This window comes from Pagrus pagrus (assembly GCF_965226575.1).
Source record: "Pagrus pagrus genome assembly, chromosome: 8".
In the NCBI taxonomy this organism is placed as follows: domain Eukaryota; kingdom Metazoa; phylum Chordata; class Actinopteri; order Spariformes; family Sparidae; genus Pagrus; species Pagrus pagrus.
In genome coordinates this window covers 245,001-268,686 of record NC_140192.1, presented here as the reverse complement: position 1 = coordinate 268,686, position 23,686 = coordinate 245,001, and the positions used below count along the sequence as shown (strand labels likewise).

Here is a 23,686-nt window from a genome sequence, read left to right as displayed (position 1 = left end):
ACAAACGGAATTATTATTTTAATATTATTTTATTCATAAATAACATTTTCTGCTGCAGGTGGGCAGAGCAGGAAGGAGCTGGTGGAGGTGCAGCTGTACCTGTGCAGGTGAAGCAGGTGATATGAGTTTCTGCTGATATTCAGTGAGTGTGTCTGTGTTTACATTAACACAGTCACAGAAGCACTGCATCTTTCTCTTTGTGGAGTTTGACTGATTTAATAATCATTTATCTGTTAATATAAAACAGTAATCAATATGTTCAGTTTGTGTTTATTAAGTGAATCATAATGAACATTAATCTGACACATTTAGTGAAACATGTCCTCACAGGTATTAATTAAATGGAATAAGTAAATCATGTCCAGGCAGTCAGGCTAGCTCTTTCCATCTGTTTTAAGTCTTTATGCTAAGCTAACAACTTCTTCCAGCTCGGTGCTGAACATGCGACCGACATCCATCTGAACATGAAGGTTTCCTTTAAAACAGACTCAGAGACAAACTGATTGAACAAAGTTATTTATTATAAAACACTGAATTTATCACTAATAACAAGAATCTGATACATGATTTAAAGTTCAACTTTAGATTTAATGACTCAGTATGTGATGTGTTCATGTCTTCAGTCTGGAGGAGGTCTGAGGGTCTGGAGGAGGTCTGAGGGTCTGCAGGAGGTCTGAGGGTCTGGAGGAGGTCTGAGGGTCTGCAGGAGGTCTGAGGGTCTGGAGGAGGTCTGAGGGTCTGCAGGAGGTCTGAGGGTCTGGAGGAGGTCTGAGGGTCTGGAGGAGGTCTGAGGGTCTGCAGGGGGTCTGAGGGTCTGCAGGGGGTCTGAGGGTCTGGAGGAGGTCTGAGGGTCTGCAGGAGGTCTGCAGGTCTGCAGGAGTTCAGGACTCTGAGTCCAGGTTTGAGATCTTGTCGATGGACTGCAGCAGCTGAGAGACCAAAACGAGAGTCTCTGCTTCCCCCAACAGCTGACTGCAGACAGACAGACAGAGTTATAAATGTTTAGGTTGTCGTCCTTCAGCTCGATGGGAACCAGAACACACTGAGTGGACACTAACTGGTCACACACCACCTCTGTGGAGGAAACAGACTGAGTTTGGTGCCACCTGGTGGTCACATCAGTGTTTGTCACCTGTCGTTCTCTGAGTGATGCTGACTCACCTGAGTGTCCTCAGCAGCAGCAGCAGCCTCCTCCAGCTTCCACTCAAAACATTTAGCGTTCTGGATTAGCATCTGCAGCTAACTGCACACATCAACCAGCTGCAGTGAGTTACTACAGCTCAGGGGACAGTTTGTGTCTAGACCCAGTCCAAAAATACTAGAATACTTTAAAAACTGTGGGTGGCTGTGGCTCAGGGGTAGAGCCAGCGTCTTGTTATCGGAAGGTTGCTGGTTCGATTCCCCTGGTCTGCATGTCGAAGTGTCCCTGAGCAAGATACTGAACCCCAAATTGCCCCTGATGTGCTGGTTGGCACTTTGCATAGCAGCCACCGCCATCAGTGTATGAATTACTGTAAGTCGCTTTGGACAAAAGCATCTGTAAAATGCCCTAAATGTAAAAACTGTCTTCACTGAACAGCACCAGGAGGTGGCAGCAGTCAGCAGGACTCTACAACACACAGCTCATCAAGTTTGTCCCTCTGTGCTAATCGCACATCCTGTGGCTTCAGCAGTACAACAGAGACACAACAGATTAAACATTAGCATGCACACACACCTGTTCACAGATACTTACCGGATGGAGGAGTGGGCGTGGCTTGCTGTCTTGTTCAGGTACTCAGATGCCACCTGGGCGTTGTGTCTCATCGTCATGACGACCTCAGACTCGGCAGCCTTCAGATTGTCGTTCTCTGATCGCAGAGAGTCTACCTCCACCTGAGACACACACAGGTAACACACACAGCTACTCATTCAATTATTTTTCAGTTTAAGAAAAAAAGTAGCCCTTTTCACACAGAGACGCTGCATTATCGCCGCAACGGCGGTTCACCAATTCTCCGCCATTGTTTGTTCACACAGAGCCGAGCAGCTCCGGTGTAAAGACGAACGTATAATTCACACAGCAAGCCGCGTCATGATGATGACCGTACGCGTCATGATGATGACCGTACGCGTCATGATGATGACCGTACGCGTCATGATGATGACCGTACGCGTCATGATGGTGACGTGTGTTTCCCCGGTGTCCTCCTGTTAATCTAAACATGTACCTGCTGACTGTTTATCATCATATGATGCTGTTATAATGTGTTGTGATGAGGTCCTGACCCACCAAACATCCTGGAAAGAGACAAAGTTACGTTTTTCTCTATATTACATAATTACATAATCACCATGAGTCAACAGGACGCTGTGTGACTCTCACTCGCGGGGAGGGAGGCTGTTTTCTGGGGGAAAGTTCACTGAAGTCTCGATGGAGGGCTGACCGTCACCATGACAACAGTAACTCACCGTCGCGGTGATTTTTTCACCGCAACAAACACTTGGTGAGTTAAAGTTTTTGCCGGGGACAGACGCTGTTTTTCGGGCAGAAACGTGACGAAGAGTCGGTCGGACCGACACTATTTTTCCCTCGTATAAGTCACCAAAGACCAAAGACACGACCAGTTTCTACGTTACTGTTTGTACCTGCAGCTGCTGCAGCTCCACCTTCAGTTTGGAGACACTGTTCTCTGCTTTCACTGCTCGCTTCTGTAACACACGCACACACACACACACACACACACACACACACACGCACACACACACACACATCATGCATCAATAATCAGCTGATCTATTGATCTGATGGAGCATCTGTTAGCTTCTGTTAGCATCCCCACCGTCATCAGGTGGAGGTTCTGCTCCACTGAGTGAACCATGCTTTCCAGATCCTGAGCCTCCTTCTCTTCCCGACGCCTCCTCTGGAGCAGCTCCTCTGACAGCTCCATCACCCTGTTGGGGATGACACAGCACAGAGGCATGATGGGTAAATACTCTGACTGCTGGGGTCAGTGCTGTTGTGTGATTGGCTGATACTCACCTGCGTTCATTAACCTCTGATCTCCTCTGCAGCTCCCTGATGGTCCTCCTCAAGGACAGGTTCTCCTCCTTTAACTGCAACACACACACACACACACACACACACACACACAGGTTAGGGTTCGACACAACATCAGTGAACGTGTGTGTGTGTGTGTGTGTGTGTGTGTTACCTGTTGTATCTGACTGCTCCTCCCACTTCTCCTCCTGCAGGAGGTGACCGGTTCAGCTATGGAGGTCTCATCATCTCCCTCATAGTTCTCTCCTGCTCCTGCTCCTCCTCCTCCTCCTCCTGCTCCTGCTGCTCCTGCTCCTCCTCCTGCTCCTCCTCCTGCTCCTGCTCCTCCTCTCTGCTGGTCTTCAGGTTTCGAGGAGAACCTGTTCCATTCACACATGTTGAATGTTAGAGCAGCTGTGTCCAGTCTGATGTTTCTGTTATTTTGTTATAGTTTAATTTGAACTACTTCTGCTGTTTTCACTGAGGGATGACCTCATTAAGCTCCGCCTCTACCTGAAGAAATCAATAACCAATCAGTGAGCAGCAGACAAGACTCACCTGGTCTCCTCTTCTTCCTCCTCTTCCTCTGTGCAGATGGATGAGGTGCTGTCCACACCTGACAGGAAGCTGCTCCGGCCCCAGTCTTCCTCCTCCTGTTTGGACAGACAGACAGACAGGTCAGACAGACAGGTCAGACAGACAGCTGTAATAAACAAGGTGTACTAACTCCTCCTCCCCCTCTTCCTCCTCCTCCTCTTCTGTTGCTCTCTGTGGAGGTAGTTTCAGTACCTCTCTGTATGTCTGCTCCTGGTCCAGGTCTTGCTCTGGGTCCTGGTCCAGGTCTGGGTCCTGGTTCTTCCAGCGTAGAAATTCTCTGAAGGAGAAGGGGTTCAGCTCCTCAGCCTCCACCTCCTCATCTGCTGAGGGACACAGGCTGTGATTAAAGAGCAGCAGCATCACAGAGCAGCTGACTGACGTTAAAGATCTGAGACATCCTGCACACGTGTGGACGTCTGCAGCTGTGAGACACCTACAGTCTAGTCCTGAACACGTGTGGACGTCTGCAGCTGTGAGACACCTACAGTCTAGTCCTGCACACGTGTGGACGTCTGCAGCTGTGAGACACCTACAGTCTAGTCCTGCACACGTGTGGACGTCTGCAGCTGTGAGACACCTACAGTCTAGTCCTGAACACGTGTGGACGTCTGCAGCTGTGAGACACCTACAGTCTAGTCCTGAACACGTGTGGACGTCTGCAGCTGTGAGACACCTACAGTCTAGTCCTGCACACGTGTGGACGTCTGCAGCTGTGAGACACCTACAGTCTAGTCCTGCACACGTGTGGACGTCTGCAGCTGTGAGACACCTACAGTCTAGTCCTGAACACGTGTGGACGTCTGCAGCTGTGAGATTCTTTCTTCAGATTCGTTCACACACAATGACAGAAATATTCCCATCGTCACTATTATGAGATTAAAAAATTGAAATGATGAAGGTCAAAATATCTTAGTTTCAGGAGACCCAAAGACAGAAGACGGACAGAAGACGGACAGAAAGACAATAAATAAAGTGTCAACATGAAATGAGAAAAATCTAAATTATGAGATAAAAGTCTCATTATGATGTTTTTGAATGAGTTTCATCTTTGTTTACTTTCACTGGCACAAACAGGCTGTCAACTCATCTATCAATCAGTACACACGTCGTCAACAACAACAACAACAACAACAACAATGTCCCTGAGGGGCTTCCGTATGAATGACTGACGCAGTGAAGCTGCTGATTGATCTGAAGCTTCACCACGGACACAGACTCACTTCATCATCAACGTATCGATCAGACTACACATCACTGATGATCGATCCTCGCTGATCACTCACCGTCTGTGATGATCAGAGTTTTAGCAGCGCTCCTCTGTTTGGACATGACGTCACACAGGTAGACAGGTGGACTGACAGACAGACAGGTGATTCAGTCCCTCCGTCAGCAACAGTCTTCCGTCACTTATTAATCATTATTGATCATCGTGTCCTGCTGATGGACAAGAACCAGACCCGGAAACTCAACCGACAGCTCCGAACGCACGTGACCAATCTTCTAACTTCTCATTGGCTGGGACCGTCACGTGACGCAAGAGGAAAACACGGCACAAGGAAATACATCTCCTGCACGATCCCGGTCAAAAAACAGAGAACGTCCTACACGTGTCCCGGTTCAGGTGTTCGGTCCGGTGTGTTTACCTGCAGAGACCCGGAGGTCAGTGTAGCGACACTCTACTCCGGTGAGTCTCTGTTGTCGGCTCGGCCCGGCTCAACCCAGCGGTGAAGCAGCTCGGCGGGTTGTGATCACAAACCGGGTCGTTTGGTTCTGGTTCATATTTAGTCTCTTCACCTGGCTTTGACTGACAGGTGGAGGGTTAACAGAACCAGCACGGTCCTGGATCCGGTCCGAATCTCAGATCAGACCTCCAGCTCTGATACTGTCAGTCTTGAGTGGAAACATCTCAACCCACAACGAACTGCATTTAAAAAACGTTTAATTTAACACCATCCCGCCTGCCTGCACAGATCGACACGGACTGAAGACAGGTCGACGTTAATGAGGTTCTGCAGTGAAAGTTGTTTGTTGTTTCATGTTTAGTTTGTGCCGAACTGAAGATTCACTCATCAGATGTTTGAGACCAGTTTTAATCTTGTTTTCTATGTTGCTGATGATGAGTTGGTGCACAATTTGTTTTAAATTGTACGGTTTGTAAAAGTAGTTTGGGGCAGCTGTTAAACCTGTCCCCTGTTGTGGATGAGAGATGGATGTGATCTATAATCTATAATCTGATTATAGATTCAATGTGTCTGATCTGCAGAGCTGCAGGATGTCTGAAGAGAGTCCAAAGGAGGGCGGGCAGCAGTCCCAGTCCACCCTGTCCCCATCCCAGGCCCAGTCCCAGTCCACCCAGTCTACCCAGTCCCCATCCCAGTCTAAGTCCCAGTCCCAGACTGGCTCCAGTTCTTCCAGTGGGCCGACCTCAGCCAGCCGACCTCAGCCAGCCAGTCTTCCAGCGGCTCGGGGACACTGAGCAGCGTGGACACCCTCCCCGTTACCCTGCCGTCCGTCCCCGAGGAGCCCGAGGCTGAGCCCTGGGGCCGCCTGCTGCCCATGGCCCGAGGCTTCAGGAGCCACGGTGAGACCACTGGTTCTCAGCTCACATGCTAACATGCTAACTAGAGTCTGACAGACCTTTGTCCTGATACCAGGATCCTTACTGGTCCTGATACTGGTACTAAGTTGTTCTGTTGGTTGGTTTGTTGTTTGTGTGCAGATTGTATCGAGGACCAGTACCTGTTTGGACGGGACTCAAAGTGTAACTACGTCCTCGATGATCCTGATGACAGAAGGTCCAAAAAGTTCAGAATCTACAGCAAGAAACACTTCAGGATCTACAGAGTGAGGTCACTTCCTGTTCACCATTGATTGGTTAATGAGCCAGAACAGCCACAACATGTGTATACGTGTCTGTGTGTGTGTGTGTGTGTGTGTGTGTGTGTGTGTGTGTGTCAGGAGGGCAGCGAGGTGTTTGTGGAGGACTACAGTAACAACGGGACGTTTGTTGACGGGATTCTGATCGGAAAAGACAAGAAGCTTCCACTGGTCAACAACGCCGTGCTGGCTCTGTCGGAGCAGCGCAACAAAGGTCAGATACTGCAGTAATACTGCTGTGATACTGCTGTGATACTGCAGTAATACTACTGTAATACTGCTGTGATACTGCAGTAATGCTACTGTAATACTGCAGTAATACTACTATAATACTGCAGTAATACTACTGTGATACTGCTGTGATACTGCTGTGATACTGCGGTAATACTGCTGTGATACTGCAGTAATACTGCTGTGATACTGCTGTGATACTGCTGTGATACTGCAGTAATACTACTATAATACTGCAGTAATACTACTGTGATACTACTATAATACTGCAGTGATACTACTATAATACTGCAGTAATACTGCTGTGATACTGCGGTAATACTGCTGTGATACTGCGGTAATACTGCTGTGATACTGCAGTAATACTGCTGTGATACTGCTGTGATACTGCTGTGATACTGCAGTAATACTACTGTGATACTGCAGTAATACTGCAGTAATACTACTATAATACTGCAGTAATACTACTGTGATACTACTATAATACTGCAGTGATACTACTATAATACTGCAGTAATACTACTGTAATACAACTGTAATACTGCAGTAATGCTACTGTAATACTGCAGTAATACTACTGTGATACTGCTGTGATACTGCAGTAATACTGCTGTGATACTGCAGTAATACTACTGTGATACTGCTGTGATACTGCAGTAATACTGCTGTGATACTGCAGTAATACTGCAGTAATACTACTGTAATACTGCAGTAATACTGCTGTGATACTGCAGTAATACTACTGTGATACTGCAGTAATACTGCTGTGATACTGCAGTAATACTACTGTGATACTGCAGGAATACTACTGTAATACTGCAGTAATACTAGTGTAATACTGCTGTAATACTACTGTAATACTGCTGTAATACTGAAGTAATATCACAGTAAAACATGTGTACTGTTATCACCAGGTCTCACCTCATACTGTCTGTTTGTCTGACCTGTCTCTCTGACTTGTCTGTCTCTCTGACCTGTCTGTCTCTCTGACTTGTCTGTCTGACCTGTCTGTGTGTCTGACCTGTCTGTGTGTCTGACCTGTCTGTCTCTCTGACTTGTTTGTCTGACCTGTCTCTCTGACTTGTCTGTCTGACCTGTCTGTCTCTCTGACCTGTCTCTCTGACCTGTCTGTCTCTCTGACTTGTTTGTCTGACCTGTCTCTCTGACTTGTTGGTCTGACCTGTCTCTCTGACTTGTCTGTCTGACCTGTCTGTGTGTCTGACCTGTCTGTCTGTCTGACCTGTCTGTGTGTCTGACCTGTCTCTCTGACGTGTCTGTCTGACCTGTCTGTCTCTCTGACCTGTCTGTCTCTCTGACTTGTTTGTCTGACCTGTCTCTCTGACTTGTCTGTGTGTCTGACCTGTCTGTCTGTCTGTCTGACCTGTCTGTCTCTCTGACTTGTCTGTCTGACCTGTCTCTCTGACTTGCCTGTCTGACCTGTCTGTCTCTCTGACCTGTCTGTCTCTCTGACTTGTCTGTCTGACCTGTCTGTGTGTCTGACCTGTCTGTCTGTCTGAACTGTCTGTCTCTCTGACTTGTTTGTCTGACCTGTCTCTCTGACTTTTCTGTTTGACCTGTCTGTCTCTCTGACTTGTCTGTGTGACTGACCTGTCTGTGTGTCTGACCTGTCTGTCTCTCTGACTTGTTTGTCTGACCCGTCTCTCTGACTTGTCTGTCTGACCTGTCTCTCTGACCTGTCTGTCTGTCTGACCTGTCTCTCTGACCTGTCTGTCTGTCTGACCTGTCTGTGTGTCTGACCTGTCTCTCTGACCTGTCTGTGTGTCTGACCTGTCTCTCTGACCTGTCTGTCTCTCTGACCTGCCTGTGTGACTGACCTGTCTGTCTGTCTGACCTGTCTGACCTGTCTCTCTGACCTGTCTCTCTGACCTGTCTGTCTCTCTGACCTGCCTGTGTGACTGACCTGTCTGTCTCTCTGACCTGTCTGTCTCTCTGACCTGTCTACAGTCTTTGTCTTCATCGATCTGATGTCAGCTGATCAGTCTTGTTTACCTAAAGAGCTTCAGGAGAAATATCTGCTGACTCGGCGGATCGGCACGTGAGTCTGACGCTGTGATGTCACTTCCTGCATCTGAAACATCTTCTGTTACTTTGTACTCCACTACATTTATCTGATGACTTTAGTTACTTTACAGATTACATGCTGCATCATTTTTAAGTTAATTGATTTTCTCATCAATCAGATAAAACCAGTGATTGTGACGATCAGCTGACTCAGTTTATACACACGTTACTTTACTGCAGTACATTTAACCTCAGATACTTTTACTCGAGAACTCTTCATATGAGTGACTTATATTTTAATATCACATCTTTACTTTGACTGTGTGTGTGTGTGTGTGTGTGTGTGTGTTTCAGAGGTGTGTGTGGGGAGGTGAAGCTGGCCTTCGAGCGCTCCACCTGCAGGAAGTTTGCAGTTAAAATCATAAACAAGAAAAACTTTCAGTCTGAAGGGGTGAGTCATCTCATCTGCTCTCTGATTGGCTGAGAGCTCTCCGTCTATCATCCCTCCTTCCTTCCCTTGTTACCTTCCTTCCTTTCCTTCCGTCCTTCCTTCCTGTGACAGCTGTAGCAGAAGTCACAAGGTAATAAACTACAAACATGGCGTCTGAACATGAGATGAAGTCTCATGTTCCTCTGGAACAATGGCAGGCTGAGATGATGTCATGTGACCTGTTTGTTTTTGTCCAATCACAGACGGCGACACGAAACGCAAAGACAGAGATCGAGATCCTGCAGAGAGTCGACCACGTGAGTCCGACACCACCGAAGAAGAAAAAGCACGCTACGGACTTGAAGACCAACGACTAACTGGACTCTCCTTCTCTCCTTGTCTCCTCTCTTTGTCTCCTTGTCTCCTCTCCTCATCTCCTCATCTCCTCGTGTCCTGCAGCCGTGTCTCATCAGGACGGAGGACTTCTATCAGACGGAGGACAGCTACTACATCGTGTTGGAGCTGTGAGTTTAAAGGAGCAGTCTGATGTTTTTCCCTCTTCTTATTGGCTGTCTGTGTTTCTGAAACCCTTCCTGTCTGCACCTGACTGTTGTCATGGTGACAGTAAGAGAGCGTGTTGATCAGAGGAGTGTGTGTGTGTGTGTGTGTGTGTGTGTGTGTGTGTGTCAGGATGGAGGGGGGGGAGCTGTTTGATCGAGTCAAGTTGAAGCAGCAGCTCGACGAGTCCGTTGCCAAACTTTACTTCTACCAGATGTTGAGAGCGGTCCAGGTGAGAATGAGACACTGTCGCTATGGAAACCAGCACACACACAGGTCCACTGTATGTTACTGTGTGTGTGTGTGTGTGTGTGTGTGTGTGTGTGTGTGTGTGTGTGTGCGCGCGCGCAGTATCTCCACAGTAACGGGATCATCCACAGAGACCTGAAACCAGAGAACGTCCTGCTGTCCTCTCAGGAAGACATCTGTCTCATCAAGGTAGACACACCTTCATCATCATCGTCATCGTCCTCCTCCTCCTCCTGCCACAGTGACACCTGTGTGTCTGTGTGTGTGTGTGTGTGTGTGTGTGTGTCAGGTGACAGACTTCAACCAGTCCAGGATCCTGGAGGAGGCCATGTTGATGAGGACTCTGTGTGGGACTCCATCTTACCTCGCTCCTGAAGTCTTCACTCGCGCCTCCACCACAGGGTACGGCCTCGCCGTGGACGCCTGGAGCCTTGGGGTCCTGCTCTTCGTCTGGTAGGCTCACCTGTCTCACCCCGTTTATACCTGTCTCACTCCCCTCCGTCTGTCTGTTTCTAGTTTTTCCCTGGTTGTTAACCTGTCTGTCTGTCTGTCTCCACCTGTCTGTCTGTCTGTCTGTCTCTCAGTCTGGGTGGTTATCCTCCGTTCCACGAGGATTTTGGGAATCATTCAATCACAGAGCAGATCATCAGTGGCGAGTTCACCATGGTTCCATACAAGTGGAGAAACATCTCTGACCAAGGTACTGCTGCAGTACTGCTGCGGTACTACTACTGTGGTACTCATGTAATACTGGTACAGTACTCAGTGTGTGTGTGTTTCCATGGTTACAGCAAAGGATGTGGTGAGGAAGCTGCTTGTTGTTGATCCCAGCAAGAGGATGACGATCGAGGAGGCTCTGCAGCACCCCTGGCTACAGGTACCAGTACTGCACCTGACACACAGTGCCACAGTAGTACTACAGTAGTACTACGGTAGTACTACAGCAGTGCAGACTAACTAAACATATCATCAGTTTTATGTCAGCACAATGGTAAAAACTGTTTTAGGAGGTCATCTGTGGGCTGATGATGTCATAGTGATGTTATCAGACTTGGAGCTTGTGAGCTCGAGGTCACGAGTGTGTTTACAATCTGTGAGGCGTTCAGGTGTTTCAGTCACGAAGACATCAGCAAGCTAAAAGGTTAGCATGCTAATGATGGAAATACATAGACATTAAACAGACGAGGCTGTTGAGCTCATCAACGTTACCTCATAATGACTGTCCACCTCCAACATGTCTGAACACAACTGATGACCTCAGAGCGCTCGGTCGAGGCGCTCGCTCATATCAACTCTGGAACAAGTAACTCGAGTGGTTGAGTGCAACATCAGCTATGACTCTGTCCAGGTGCATGATGGGTAATGACTGTGATATGTTCAGGATCAGGTCATGGTGCAGACGGCTCACAGACTGATGTACCCCACTGATGATGCTGCTGCTGCTGTTGTCATGGTAACCACATCCGTACACACTCATTGGCTGTGTCTCAATTCAGGGGCTGCAGCCCTCGAAGGCCAATTACGTCACAGCGCTGCACGAAGGCCGTCCCAGTTGGAAGGCTCCTTCAAATGCAGCCTGGCCTTCCCTCTTTTCGGAGGACGCACCGCTACTATCCTCCGCGGCCTCACATATCCCAAGATCCTTTGCGCACCGCTGCTCAGTCCCGAAACAGAAGAGGAAGCAAGACAAAATGGCGACATCAAGTGGCGCAGACATGACATTCAAATTTAAGTAATGGGTTTATACTCGGTTTTTACTCATTTGAACATCCAACGCCAGATATGTTAAACTTCAAGGGACTATAAAACCTCCAGATGTTAACTTTCAGTTAGAACACGTGACGCTGGTGATGCTGTGGTAAATATAGTTGTTATTCACCAATGAGTTCATGTTTATTTTGTAATGTTGATGATTCAATTTAGATTTTGTCGTTAATTTTTGTACACACACAAATAAATGTACACATTTGATAGATTTGAACCAAAATAGACTTTAATGCATCTCTTCATTCACAATCGTGACGTAAGGGGCGGGACATCTGGTGACCAACCAGGAAATGCTCCGACGGCTAGACCGTCCCATTTACCAACGGTGGACGAGGCCTTCGAGGTCTCTCCGAAGGACCCGGCCTTCGTGGGCCGCAAAGGCCGCGTCCTTGAAGGCTGCAGCCCCTGAATTGAGACACAGCCAACCACTCACTTGTCAGTAAAATAACTCCGTCCCCTGATTAATAACTCCGCCCATATCTCTTCCCCTCAGCAGGAGGCGGGGCCAGCAGCAGCTGGAGGCTCCGGGAGGAAACGAGGAAGAGACGAAGAAGAAGAAGAGGAGGAGCATCCTGCCAAACGGAGTCAAGCCCCGCCCCCTGCCCCGCTGTAGAGGACCAATCAGATCCTGCCTCCCTCAGGTCACACGAGGCTACTGAAACGCTGTAAATAACGTTTATAATGTTTTCTAATAAAGTTTTTTATTTTTCACTGTTTGTCTGCGACTGGCTTCAATCAATCATTTTAACAAAACTGAAACAAACTTTAAAAACCAGAACATCTGCTCAGAGTTCATGTTGTCATGGTGACAGCAAGGTGATAAACATCAGAGACAAATCAATAAATAACTGAGAAACTAAAACTTTATTTCTCTTCATCACAAACATGATTTAAAATATTTATGAACATCAAACTGGCGATTATTTAGAAACACGTCTCTCACCTGTCTGCCTCTCACCTGTCTGCCTCTCAGCATAAGGCACACTTCACTGTCAGGGTTTTAGTAGAAAAACTTTATTTCTCAAACTGATCAGATCAGAACTGAAACTAATCAATCATCAGTGATTCCAAACAGTCAGTTTGTTTGTGAATCTTATTAATCAATCAGATTATTGATCTGTGTTTTAATCAAACACTCAGACACCTATCATCCTCTGTGTCTCTGGATGATGATTGGCTCCTCCCTCAGTCAGGCAGGTGTCTGTTGGCCCCGCCCCTCTGTGTGATGTCAGAGCTTGGCTTTGCGGCGGTCTCTCAGGGCGTACAGGACGGCATGTGCCTGGTCGAAGGACTCACCGACGGCAGACTGAACTCTGCTCCTCCAGCGCTGCAGTTGAGGATGCTGCTTCAGGACGTCTCTGTCCCCGCCCATCGGCTGCAGAGACACATTGAGCACGCTCAGAACCAGCAACCAATCACTGAACACCACAGCTGATCAATGTGTAAACCAATCACAGTGCCTGACCTGCATGACCTCACAGACGGCAAGCAGGTCGGCCACAGTGATGTCATCACCGCACAAGAAGGGCTGTCTGTGGAGGAACATGGACTCCAGTTTGTCGAGAGTGTCATCGAGCTGAGACAGAGCGCGAATCAAACGCCCCTTGTCTACCTGAGAGCCTGTCTGAGCTGGGAGGAGCACCTGAGGCACAGATGGGTGGAGACAGAGACAGAGACAGACGGGTGGAGCTAGATAACTTATCATAGCAGCAAAATTCAATTACAAATACAATCAAAACACAAATGTAGAAACAATCAAATACTTAAGTATCTATAGAATAAAATAAAATAAGAGAAACGTGTGTGTGTGTGTGTGTGTACCTCCAGGATGAACACTTTAGCAGTGTGTGGTCGTGTGTTGGTGTGATGCCAGGCTGTGTATTCGTCCACTCTGGCTCGTTTCTCTGGTTGCCGTGGATACCAGTGCTCCGGGACGTCATACTTAGTGGCCAGGTACTTCAGGATGGCATCACTGTGACACACACACACACTTTGATCAAGTGGTCAGTCAGAACTGAGAGCTGTGCTCATAGAATTTGGTGTGTGTGTGTGTGTGTGTGTGTGCCTCTCTGTGAGCACGAAGCCGTTGTCCTCCATCACAGGAACTTTATTCATGGGGTTCAGCTTGGTGAACTCTGGAGTCCTGTTCTCTCCTGCACACAGTGAAGATCAGGTGAAACCAAACTCCGTTCAGAAATCACGCAGTTTAATGTTCCCTGCATGCTGCTCAGCAGCCACACTGAAGAACTAACTTTATAAAGCTATTCTGATAAACAGGAGGACAAACTCTTCAGTTCGGCGTCATCATTACGTCACAGTAAAACGGTACTGCGTTACATTTCCTGCTTCAATTTCTAAAACTTCAATTTAAACACAGATCCCGATAGGAACGGCCATTTTAATGTAACTGGACGCTTCTTGTGTTTATTTAATAACCGAGTTCATCAGAAGAACACAGTGACTCGATGACACGTCTGCAAAACTCTTAAAGAAAGTTTGAAACTCATAAACTACATGAAGTCTGGTTGGCAGCGATAAGGGCTGATATGTGGGTCAAAGTTCACCGGGGCAGAGGGCCCGACGAGCTGAAGGTAGAAACACTGGAGACTACAACACTGACTGACTGACCTCAGAACCGAGCTCAGAACCGACCATTAGCAAACCTGTTAGTTAACCAGCTAGCCTGTCAGCTAGCGTTTTATCTGCTGACCTTTCCTCAGAGCCACGGTTCGGACGGTGTGCGGGATCTTGTTACAGTTGAGCAGGATGTGCACCGCCCGGCACGGCTGCGACAGCAGGTCCAGGTACACCTCCACCAACCGGCGGGTTGCCATGGAGACAGAAGTCGTTTTTAACGGTAAATTAACTGCAGATCAAACAGCTGCCGTCCTCCGCTGCGTCTTCTTCTTCTTCTTCTTCTTCTTCTTCTTCTTCTATGTTCTGCAGTCTGACAGCGGCTCCGCTGCCCCCTGCCCCCTGCCGGCCACTCCGCACACTGCAGCTGCACCAGACTCCAGTCAGATTCCAGCAGATTTAAAGGAACAGTTCACCCTAAAACGAAATCCAGTCATTATGGACTCCCCCTCCTGCTGATGAGAAGTCCGGTGTAGTTTTCTCTTCCTCAAAGTGCAGCTGGAGACCCGCGGGGTTCCCTCCTGCAGCAATAGTCCATATAACGAGCGTATATGGTGTCCGAGACGAAAAGGTCCATAAAACTCCACAAAAACTTTGTAATATTCCTCCATACTGCTCGTCCGCTGCAATCCAAGTGTCCTGAAGTGGCGACATCCAGAATTTACTCCAAACGACGTCATTTAGTACATTTTTACAGCCTGAACAGTCGCTATGCTGTGTTGCCTGGAGGCGCTCGAGTCTCCCTCGCACCGCTCGCACTACGGAAGCCGGCCAGACAACGAGAACTCTCGGAGGTACACGCCGGTATTTACATCCAGCTGTGAGCCACCGAGCGACACAAACACAAGAGGGATCTGCTGCACTAGTGATGTGAAACTTTGAAAGAAAAAAAAGGAAAAATGGGATAATTTTTCCCATTTTTCCTTTTTTCACTTCAGGACACTTGGACCAGTGAGGTCACATTACACCTGGACAGCGTTGGAGGCGGAGCTCCGCTCATTCCTATGAAAGTTGCTCAGTGGAGCATGAAGCCAGTGAAGCTGGACCTCCTCAACCGGGTCTGAAGATACTAAGATCCTCCGTGTTGTGTGATCCACAGAGCACTAGAGACTTCCACCGACCGAGACGGCTAACTTCCTGTTTAGGACAGGAGGACAGAAGGTCAAGAGGACAGGAGGTCAAGAGGACAGGAGGTCAACACATCAGCTGACTCAGAAGAAAAGAAGAATATAAGTATTTTATAATATTTGTTTTTTAAGAATATGTTAACATAAAATATATTTCATCTTCATTTCACTGAAGAAACTATATTTACTCTCCCTGTTAGTTTTCAGTAATCAGATTACTTAGATATTATTCTGGATTTATCAGTTACTTTTATTGAACTACAACTTTATTGATTGTTCCACTCTGACACCGTCGAGGTCAGACTGTCTCAGCTACATGAAGTTTATCCTAAAAACTAAAGTTCAGAAGAAAAACAAATGTTGGAGGTCTTTAAACTGGTGCATGCTGGGTAATCTGTGACACATGTATGAATAAACAACCTGTCTGTTTGTGAATCAAACATGTTGTTCTTATAATAAACAGTTTCTGTTTAAATGATTAACATTAACATAAATAATGAGCTGTTTGTCTTCAGGCTCGTGTTAAAGGGCAGACGAGGCTCCACCAATCAGACGCAGGCTGCGTTCAGGTCGAGGACGCGGCGCTCTGTGTTCACTGTCTTCATCATGTCGTCCTCTCAGCTGCTGCTCTGCTGTCTCACTGCTCTGTCTCTCATCTGTCTGGAAGGTAAGACAGGTGCACACACACGCACACACACACACACACGCTCCTCATGTTGTCTGTAAGCTGTTTCTATAAGAAGAGTCTTAATCAGTAATCAATAATAATGATCAGCTGTTTGATGTTTGATGAACTCCGTCTGTGTCTGATTGTGTTTGGTTTAGTTGAAAGTGATGAAGATGAAGATGAAGATGATGTGATTGATTGACAATTGAGTGTGTGAGCTGCTGTCAGATGATCAGTCGATTATCAATGATCATTAACAGTATTGATGGATGTGTTTGTACAGAGTGTGTGTGTGTGTGTTTATGTGTGTGTATGTGTGTGTGTATGTGTGTGTGCGTGTATGTGTGTGTGTGTGTTTATGTGTGTGTGTGTGTGTGTGTGTATATGTGTGTGTGTTTATGTGTGTGTGTGTGTGTGTATATGTGTGTGTATGTGTGAGCGTGTGTGTGTGTGTGTGTGTGTGTGTGTGTGCGTGTGTGTGTATACGTGTGTGTGTGTGTGTGTGTGTGTGTGTGTGTGTGTGTGTGTTTGTGTATACGTGTGTGTGTGTGTGTGTGTGTGTGTTTGTGTATACGTGTGTGTGTGTGTGTGTGGAGGTTTATTTTTAATGTGTGACCTGCAGCTGTTCTCAGTTAAATGTTAATGTGATTCAGTGTTAGCATGAGCAGCTAACAGCGCTGACCTCTGACCTTTAAGACCTGAGTGACACTAAAGCTCTCAGTCAGCTTCCACACACTCCCAAGCTGTGTCCAAATTCAGGGGCTGCAGCCTTCAAGGACGCGGCCTTCGCGGTCCACGAGGGCCGGGTCCTTGGACAGGTCTTTGAACGCCTCGTCCACCGTTGGTACGTTCCACTACTATTATCGTACTGCATTGCTACATACCATCCTTGCCATTGATCATTACTACTGTTATCACTAGTAATCACATTTCCATGTGCATTTCATCATTATTGCTGTAATACATCTTTGTGTACTTTCACTCCTGTCAACCATCGCTTATAATTGAATACATTGTGATCTCGTTGATCTGCTCTGTACATGCGACATCTATTGCACGTCTGTCCGTCCTGGGAGAGGGATCCCTCCTCTGTGGCTCTCCCTGAGGTTTCTTCCGCATTTTTTCCCTGTTAAAAGGGCCTTTTTTGGGGCAAGTTTTTCCTCACTCGAATCGAGGGTCGAAGGACAGAGGGTGTCGTCTCTGTACAGATTGTAAAGCCCTCTGAGGCAAACTGTGATTTGTGAATTTGGGCTATACAAATAAAATTTGATTTGATTTGATTTGATTTGACGGTCTAGCCTTCGGAGCATTTCCTGGTTGGTCACCAGATGTCCCGCCCCTTACCCTTACATCACGATTGTGAATGAACAGATGCATTAAAGTCTGTTTTGGTTCAAATCTATCAAACGTGTACATTTATTTGTGTGTGTACAAAAATTAACAACAAAATGTGTCAAATCTAAATTGAATCATCAACATTACAAAATAAACATGAACTCATTGGTGAATAACAACTATATTTACCACAGCATCACCAGCGTCACGTGTTCTAACTGAAAGTTAACATCTGGAGGTTTTATAGTCCCCTGAAGTTTAACATATCTGGCGTTGGATGTTCAAATGAGTCAAAACCGAGTATAAACCCATTACTTAAATTTGAATGTCATGTCTGCGCCACTTGATGTCGCCATTTTGTCTTGCTTCCTCTTCTGTTTCGGGACTGAGCAGCGGTGCGCAAAGGATCTTGGGATATGTGAGGCCGCGGAGGATAGTAGCGATGCGTCCTCCGAAAAGAGGGAAGGCCAGGCTGCATTTGAAGGAGCCTCTGAACTGGGACGGCCTTCGTGCAGCGCTGTGACGTAATTGGCCTTCGAGGGCTGCAGCCCCTGAATCGAGACACAGCGAGTGATGCACGTTAAACACCAGGTCATGTGACCTGAGCAGGTTTATACAGACACATTATTTATCTTTAAAGTGTGTGTGTGTGTGTGTGTCAGGAGGCTGTCTCCAGTGTTTTGGTTGTAATGTAGGTGGTGGGCGTGGCCGGGGGCGTGGCTACGTGGAGTTGGGCTGCAGCCAACCAGAAATCATCAACTGCAGTCGAACAGAGAGAGGATTCAAACTGAGAGCCTGTCTCACCACCTACAGCAGTCAGTACCTGTCTGTCTGCCTGTCTGTCTCCTAACACTACATTACCCATGAGCCTCAGGGGTAATGTAGTGAGTGTTCACTGTCAGAAACAGGAAGCTGAATTGTGTGTGTGTGTGTGTGTGTGTGCAGAGTCTCTGGACCTGGTCTTGTCTCGAGGTTGTGCGACGTCTCGTCACTGTCAGCAGACGGAGCTTCCTGGAGTCTCGGTCGCCTGCTGTGATTGGTCGCTGTGTAATGGTGGGTGGCGGTGGGCGGGGTCAGTCGCTGCTGTCATTATCAGCTTCATCGCCAGCTGCTGGATTCCACAGCTCACTGAGAACTGATCCTGGATCAGAACCAGACCACAGACTGACACACAACACAGCATGTGCAGAACTCTGTGTGCATCCACTGTCTCCTCTTCATCACATCCTCTCACATCCACCTGAGGAGGAGGAGGAGGAGGAGACATCTCAGGTCAGCACCACATCACAGCCAATCAGGGCCCAGGGTGACGCTGACACAGGATGTGGACAAAACTCAGAATTACAATAACTGATGTGACACAAACGCCTCTGAATTGGATCTTTCCCTGCTGTAGTCATAGTAACAATAATCACAATAATAATGTTATCATTATATTTATAATAATAAGGTGAGTTGTGGTTGGTTGCTGTGTGTCACGTGTTAATGTGTTGTTGGTTCATATTGATGCTTGATGACGTTAACGTTGTTTATTGTGACAGTTTGTGTGATTATATGATCTGATGACGTCATGTTCCACACTGTGTGTTTATATTTATAACATAAACAGGAATTATTTCCTCCGCGTCTATTTATTTTTGACCTTCTTCGCTCGCCATATGACTGAACGATCTGTCACGCATGCGTGGTAGCAACTATGTGCTCTCCAGCACATTCTGGCTGAAGCTAAGCTAACAGGCGCTTCTATCTGCTGCTGTAACGATCCGGTCCAGCATCGAGTGGTCTCTGTTCAGACTCGGTCCACACTCGGTTCCGGACGTTCACAGAAACCGGTTCTGACCCGAAGCCCGCGCTGACAGCAGAGGCTACAGTAAGCGCTGTTAGCATTGGCAGCTAGCTTTAGCTTCAGTCCTGCAGCAGAGAATCAAAACAGAGCTAACAGAAGCTAGCGCTGGCTAACAGCTGAGAGCTGGACAACATGGCGACGGAGGAGAAGAAACCGGAGACAGAGAACATCAAGCAGCCTCCGTCCTCCTCCTCAGGGTCCGGCGGCAAGGTGAGTCCAGCCCGGGACAGTCCACACCGGGACAGTCCGGGGAGCTAACAGGAAGCTAACAGTTAGCTCAGACCTGAGGCTCATCACAGTGTTTATGTGTATCACACAGCTTCATCAGTCTAAACCTGATCAATAATCAACATCAGCAGCAATCAGCGGCCATGTTTCAGTATTGATTGATCACGTGTTCACCTCCAGTCAGTTTGTTCTGCTGTAACAAAAGTCACATGTTCCCCTGCTCTCATTATTATTGATTATTATTATTTTTATTATTGATATTATTAATATCGATTATTATTGTTGATTGTTATTATTATTATTATTATTCTTGTTATTGGTTATTATTATTGTTGAGTATTATTGATTATTATTATTATTATTATTATTATTATTATAGATCAGATAATTGAACACGTTGACCTGAAGCCTTCAGAGACTTCAGGTCATATTTCCGGGTCACGATCTCTGTAAGTGTATTTAAGTTGGAAGAGGAGCAGCTCAGTGTTCATGTGGACCGTCCTGACACCTGGTTCAGATGAGAAGAGTCCAAGTGTAGAAGGTTCTGATGTGGGTCAGTGAACAGCAGAACAGCTGATACACAGTTTGTCTTCAGTGAGTCAACAAACGTGATGAGAGACACAACAACCTGTCTCACATCTGATGAGACTGAAGGTAATGTGTGTGTGTGTGTGTGTGTGTGTGTGTGTGTGTGTGTGTGTGTGTGTGTGCGCGCGTGTGTGTGTGTGCGTTTCCAGTCCAATCCAGTGAAACCAAACTACACAGTGAAGTTCACGTTGGCTGGACACACGAAGGCCGTCTCGTCCGTCAAGTTCAGTCCCAACGGAGAGTGGCTCGCCAGCTCCTGTGAGGACACACACACACACACACACACACACACACACACACAGTGTGTGTCTTGGATCCAGTCCAGACATGTTGGTGTTTGTCGCTTTGTCACGCTGACAGCTGATTGGTCAGTGCTGAGATGCTGTGAGGTTGCAGTAACCATGGTAACGTCTCTGTTGCAGCTGCAGACAAGCTGATAAAGATTTGGGGAGCGTTCGACGGAAAGTTTGAGAAATCCATCGTGGGACACAAACTGGTGAGACCTGGTTCTGATCCTGAACCCAGGGTTCTTACGGTCATGAAAAACCTGGAAAAGTCATGGAATTTTAAAATGCAGTTTCCAGGCCCTGGAAAAGTTATGGAAAATAATATTTTTTCAGAAGTTTTGGAAAAGTCATGGAAATATATCTAAAGTTTCATCAATTAATCCAAACAAAACTGATGTGTCGTAATAAAGTGTATGCAGGCCCACCCGCCAGCCTGGAGCTGCTTCTGCTAGCAAAGACAATGCTGACAAAATGCCAGGGAAGTGCAGCTGCAATAATACATGGCTTTTTAAGGATAAATACCAGTTATGGCTGGCAAAAGACACTGACCCATGACGTACTGATTACTGGGTAATGAGTAGTTAGTGCTGGCATTCCTACCCCAATGCACTATTTCTCTGTTTATCTCTGACAGAAAGTGTGATGGCATTTTTATCTTTTGAGACATTGACAAAAAAACGTTGGAATTAAAATATGAGAAAATGTATCTGGGTTGTTGACATGACATGTATTTTTCACTGTCACAGAGGATAAAAATGAATATTATTAGTATAATAAAATACAGTTAATGGTTAAACATTTGTTTGTTTTACATGGACCTGTTGCTATAAAAACTGCTTTGTTATTAGATTTTTTTAATTTTTGAGTCAAATCTCAAAATTGTCCTATGGTGTGACTCACATGCATAGTTAAATAAATTACAACTTTTATAAGTTTTTTTTAAAAAAGCATAAAATGTTTATAAATAAGTACGGCATAATTTGACAAGTGTTTATTTTAATAAATGGCAATCATTTTTTTCATCCATATATTTCTAAATGCATAGGAACTTGATACATTTTGTCACAAAAAAACATGTCCTTCAGTGTGACACCTTATGCTGATTTTAAATTGGGCAATTCCACAAATAACTTCATTTAATTGAAGGACCCCATTCAAATCTCTGTTACTGAAGCCTCCTATGAAGCCAATGACATGAGTACATGGAAAGTTCTTGTCTCAGCATTATTCAAATATTTAACTTTTTCCGAACCACTATGAAAGTGTTCAGTTTTGTTGTCCTTTGGTGTGACGTCACTAAATTATATTTTTCAATTAAAAACTGTTGGTTAAACTACATAATTATGGAAAATTATACAAATGCTAACTGCTAACTGCTTAAGACAGGTTAGCTAGGAATAGCATGGTCATTAACTCACACAAAAGGCTGAAATGTCCTTCGGTGTGACACCTTTAGCTGTCACACCGAAGGACATTTCTGTCACACCGGAGGACAAATATGTCACACCGGAGGACATTTCTGTCACACCGAAGGACATTTCTGTCACACCGGAGGACAAATATGTCACACCGGAGGACATTTCTGTCACACCGAAGGACATTTCTGTCACACCGGAGGACAAATATGTCACACCGGAGGACAAGGTCTCTTTAAGAAGCATTTTAAACAATTAAATAAGATTTTTTTTAAAACAATTTTTATTCCCTTGACCATTTTCAGTGTTTTTAAATGCAATAGCTACATTAATTAAAATATTTTCTGTTTTGTCCTTTAGTGTGACATAATGGTCCTATGGTGTTACACACATAAAAGAACCAAAAATGTATTTGTATTTGTATTTATTGCATTTATTGAAAATGTTCAACAAGTCATGGGGAAAAAATAGTGTTATTCATAATTTCTCATTAAATAAATAACACTATATGAAAATAAGTGTCTCACAATTAAGAAGAATCTGTCTCATGCTATTTGTGTAGTATTTAAGGTTTTTTTCCTTAATTTTTTTTACGTCACACCATAGGACATATTTATAGTGCAGGTCAGAGAAGATGTTCAAAAAAACAGTGAAATAATTGAAAAAGTTAGTGATCACAGATTTCAAACTACATGACTATATATATATATATATATATATATATATATATATATATATATATATATATATATATATATTCTTCAAAAAATGTGTTTTACAAAAGAATGATTTTTTGCTTCTTATTTGTCAACAACCCATCTAAGTGTGCGTGTCTGGTGTGTTTTTGCTTTAGAAAGGCACCATACATTTCAAATGTAAACCTGATTTTACTTAGTGTTACGATGTTTAGTTTTCGTTGGTCCCATTGAGATAAAATAATCTCTTTTGGTCATGGAAATTCAGTAAAAGGTCATGGAGAAGTCATGGAAAATCATTGGTGAAAATTTATAAGAACCCTGTGAACCCAGTCTACATCATGACCTGGTTCTGATCCTGACTGTGTGTGTGTGTGTGTGTGTGTGTGTGTGTGTGTGTGTGTGTGTGTGTGTGTGTGTGTGTTTTTAGGGGATCTCTGATGTCTCCTGGTCTTCAGACTCCAACCTGCTGGTTTCTGCCTCCGACGACAAAACACTCAAGATCTGGGACAACAACTCTGTAAGAGACAGACACACACACACACACACACACACACACACACACTAGGGTTGGGCACAGAGAACCGGTTCCAAATAGGAACCTGTTCCTAACGTCCGGTTCCGGAACCGTTACGAAGATGTTTGAATTTCGATTCTTAAATTTACTAAAGATACCTAATGTTTGTTTTTGTGTTTGCAGGGATACGATCCATTCAATAAACCCAAAGTACACCGCCCCCTACAGGCAATGTGAAGAAATAAAAATGGCCTGTGTAAATGTTTTATCACATGAAGAAACTCTCCTGTGAAATCTGTGACCTGTCGACCTGCACGACTCAAAGAATCGAGAATCGTTTAGAACAGGAATCGAAATTGAGACTCGGAATCGTTAAAATCCAAACGATGCCCAACCCTAACACACACACACACACACACACACACACACACACACACACACACACACACACTATGAAGGTATATCAATGTCAAAACAACCAGAGAGATGTGCAGCAACGTGTGTGTGCACGCATGAGAATTTTGTTATGCGTGCGTGCGTTGTTACGTGCAGACTGTATTTCACGCGTAACAAGAAGCTGCGTGCGTATGAAGCAGC

At 45.8% G+C, this 23,686-nt stretch overlaps 4 protein-coding genes across 4 annotated transcripts in view; 2 read left to right on the top strand and 2 right to left on the bottom strand.

Moving 5' to 3' along the window:
• Window positions 1–500: 500 nt before the first annotated feature.
• On the bottom strand, window positions 501–5,020 carry entr1 (endosome associated trafficking regulator 1). Its single transcript, XM_084359776.1, has 9 exons — window positions 4,900–5,020; window positions 3,809–3,936; window positions 3,578–3,672; window positions 3,195–3,399; window positions 3,023–3,096; window positions 2,823–2,934; window positions 2,629–2,691; window positions 1,736–1,875; window positions 501–972 (listed from the first exon to the last, which is right to left on the bottom strand). The coding sequence occupies exons 1-9, from the start codon at window positions 4,943–4,945 to the stop codon at window positions 882–884; spliced, it is 954 nt and encodes a 317-aa protein (XP_084215902.1). The 5' UTR covers window positions 4,946–5,020; the 3' UTR covers window positions 501–881.
• A 36-nt stretch (window positions 5,021–5,056) lies between these two features.
• Window positions 5,057–12,466, top strand: chek2 (checkpoint kinase 2; the record flags this gene model as incomplete). Its single annotated transcript, XM_084359774.1, is given in 16 exon segments — window positions 5,057–5,275; window positions 5,880–6,032; window positions 6,035–6,197; window positions 6,336–6,460; window positions 6,575–6,707; window positions 8,690–8,780; window positions 9,101–9,197; window positions 9,440–9,493; window positions 9,636–9,700; window positions 9,867–9,966; window positions 10,086–10,172; window positions 10,273–10,436; window positions 10,568–10,683; window positions 10,775–10,860; window positions 11,365–11,436; window positions 12,244–12,466. Coding segments are annotated over 16 exon segments (1,845 nt in total). The 3' UTR covers window positions 12,364–12,466.
• Window positions 12,467–12,742: 276 nt separating this feature from the next.
• gstt2 (glutathione S-transferase theta 2) lies at window positions 12,743–14,675 on the bottom strand. The gene is made up of 5 exons (XM_084359777.1): window positions 14,461–14,675; window positions 13,816–13,903; window positions 13,572–13,722; window positions 13,216–13,392; window positions 12,743–13,125 (listed from the first exon to the last, which is right to left on the bottom strand). The coding sequence occupies exons 1-5, from the start codon at window positions 14,582–14,584 to the stop codon at window positions 12,979–12,981; spliced, it is 687 nt and encodes a 228-aa protein (XP_084215903.1). The 5' UTR covers window positions 14,585–14,675; the 3' UTR covers window positions 12,743–12,978.
• Window positions 14,676–18,593: 3,918 nt separating this feature from the next.
• Window positions 18,594–23,686, top strand: part of LOC311261280 (WD repeat-containing protein 5-like) — a 10,736-nt gene continuing 5,643 nt past the window's right edge. Inside the window, exons 1-4 of the mRNA XM_084359775.1 lie at window positions 18,594–19,569; window positions 20,325–20,433; window positions 20,598–20,671; window positions 23,003–23,092. Of these exons, the coding sequence (XP_084215901.1) occupies window positions 19,492–19,569; window positions 20,325–20,433; window positions 20,598–20,671; window positions 23,003–23,092 (351 nt within the window). The 5' untranslated portion in view covers window positions 18,594–19,491. The remainder of the gene's footprint in view (window positions 19,570–20,324; window positions 20,434–20,597; window positions 20,672–23,002; window positions 23,093–23,686) is intronic.

What these genes read in the sequence shown, in the direction of transcription:
- entr1 (XM_084359776.1), bottom strand. Translation starts at nt 4,945, where the DNA reads ATGTCCAAACAGAGGAGCGCTGCTAAAACTCTGATCATCACAGACG. An exon ending in AGGAGCAGACATACAGAGAG is followed by an intron (nt 3,673 to 3,808) that starts GTACTGAAACTA and finishes CTGTCCAAACAG; the next exon opens with GAGGAGGAAGACTGGGGCCG. An exon ending in GGAGCAGTCAGATACAACAG is followed by an intron (nt 3,097 to 3,194) that starts GTAACACACACA and finishes TGTGTGTTGCAG; the next exon opens with TTAAAGGAGGAGAACCTGTC.
- gstt2 (XM_084359777.1), bottom strand. Translation starts at nt 14,584, where the DNA reads ATGGCAACCCGCCGGTTGGTGGAGGTGTACCTGGACCTGCTGTCGCAG. An exon ending in AACCGTGGCTCTGAGGAAAG is followed by an intron (nt 13,904 to 14,460) that starts GTCAGCAGATAA and finishes CACTGTGTGCAG; the next exon opens with GAGAGAACAGGACTCCAGAG. An exon ending in CTAAAGTGTTCATCCTGGAG is followed by an intron (nt 13,393 to 13,571) that starts GTACACACACAC and finishes TCTGTGCCTCAG; the next exon opens with GTGCTCCTCCCAGCTCAGAC.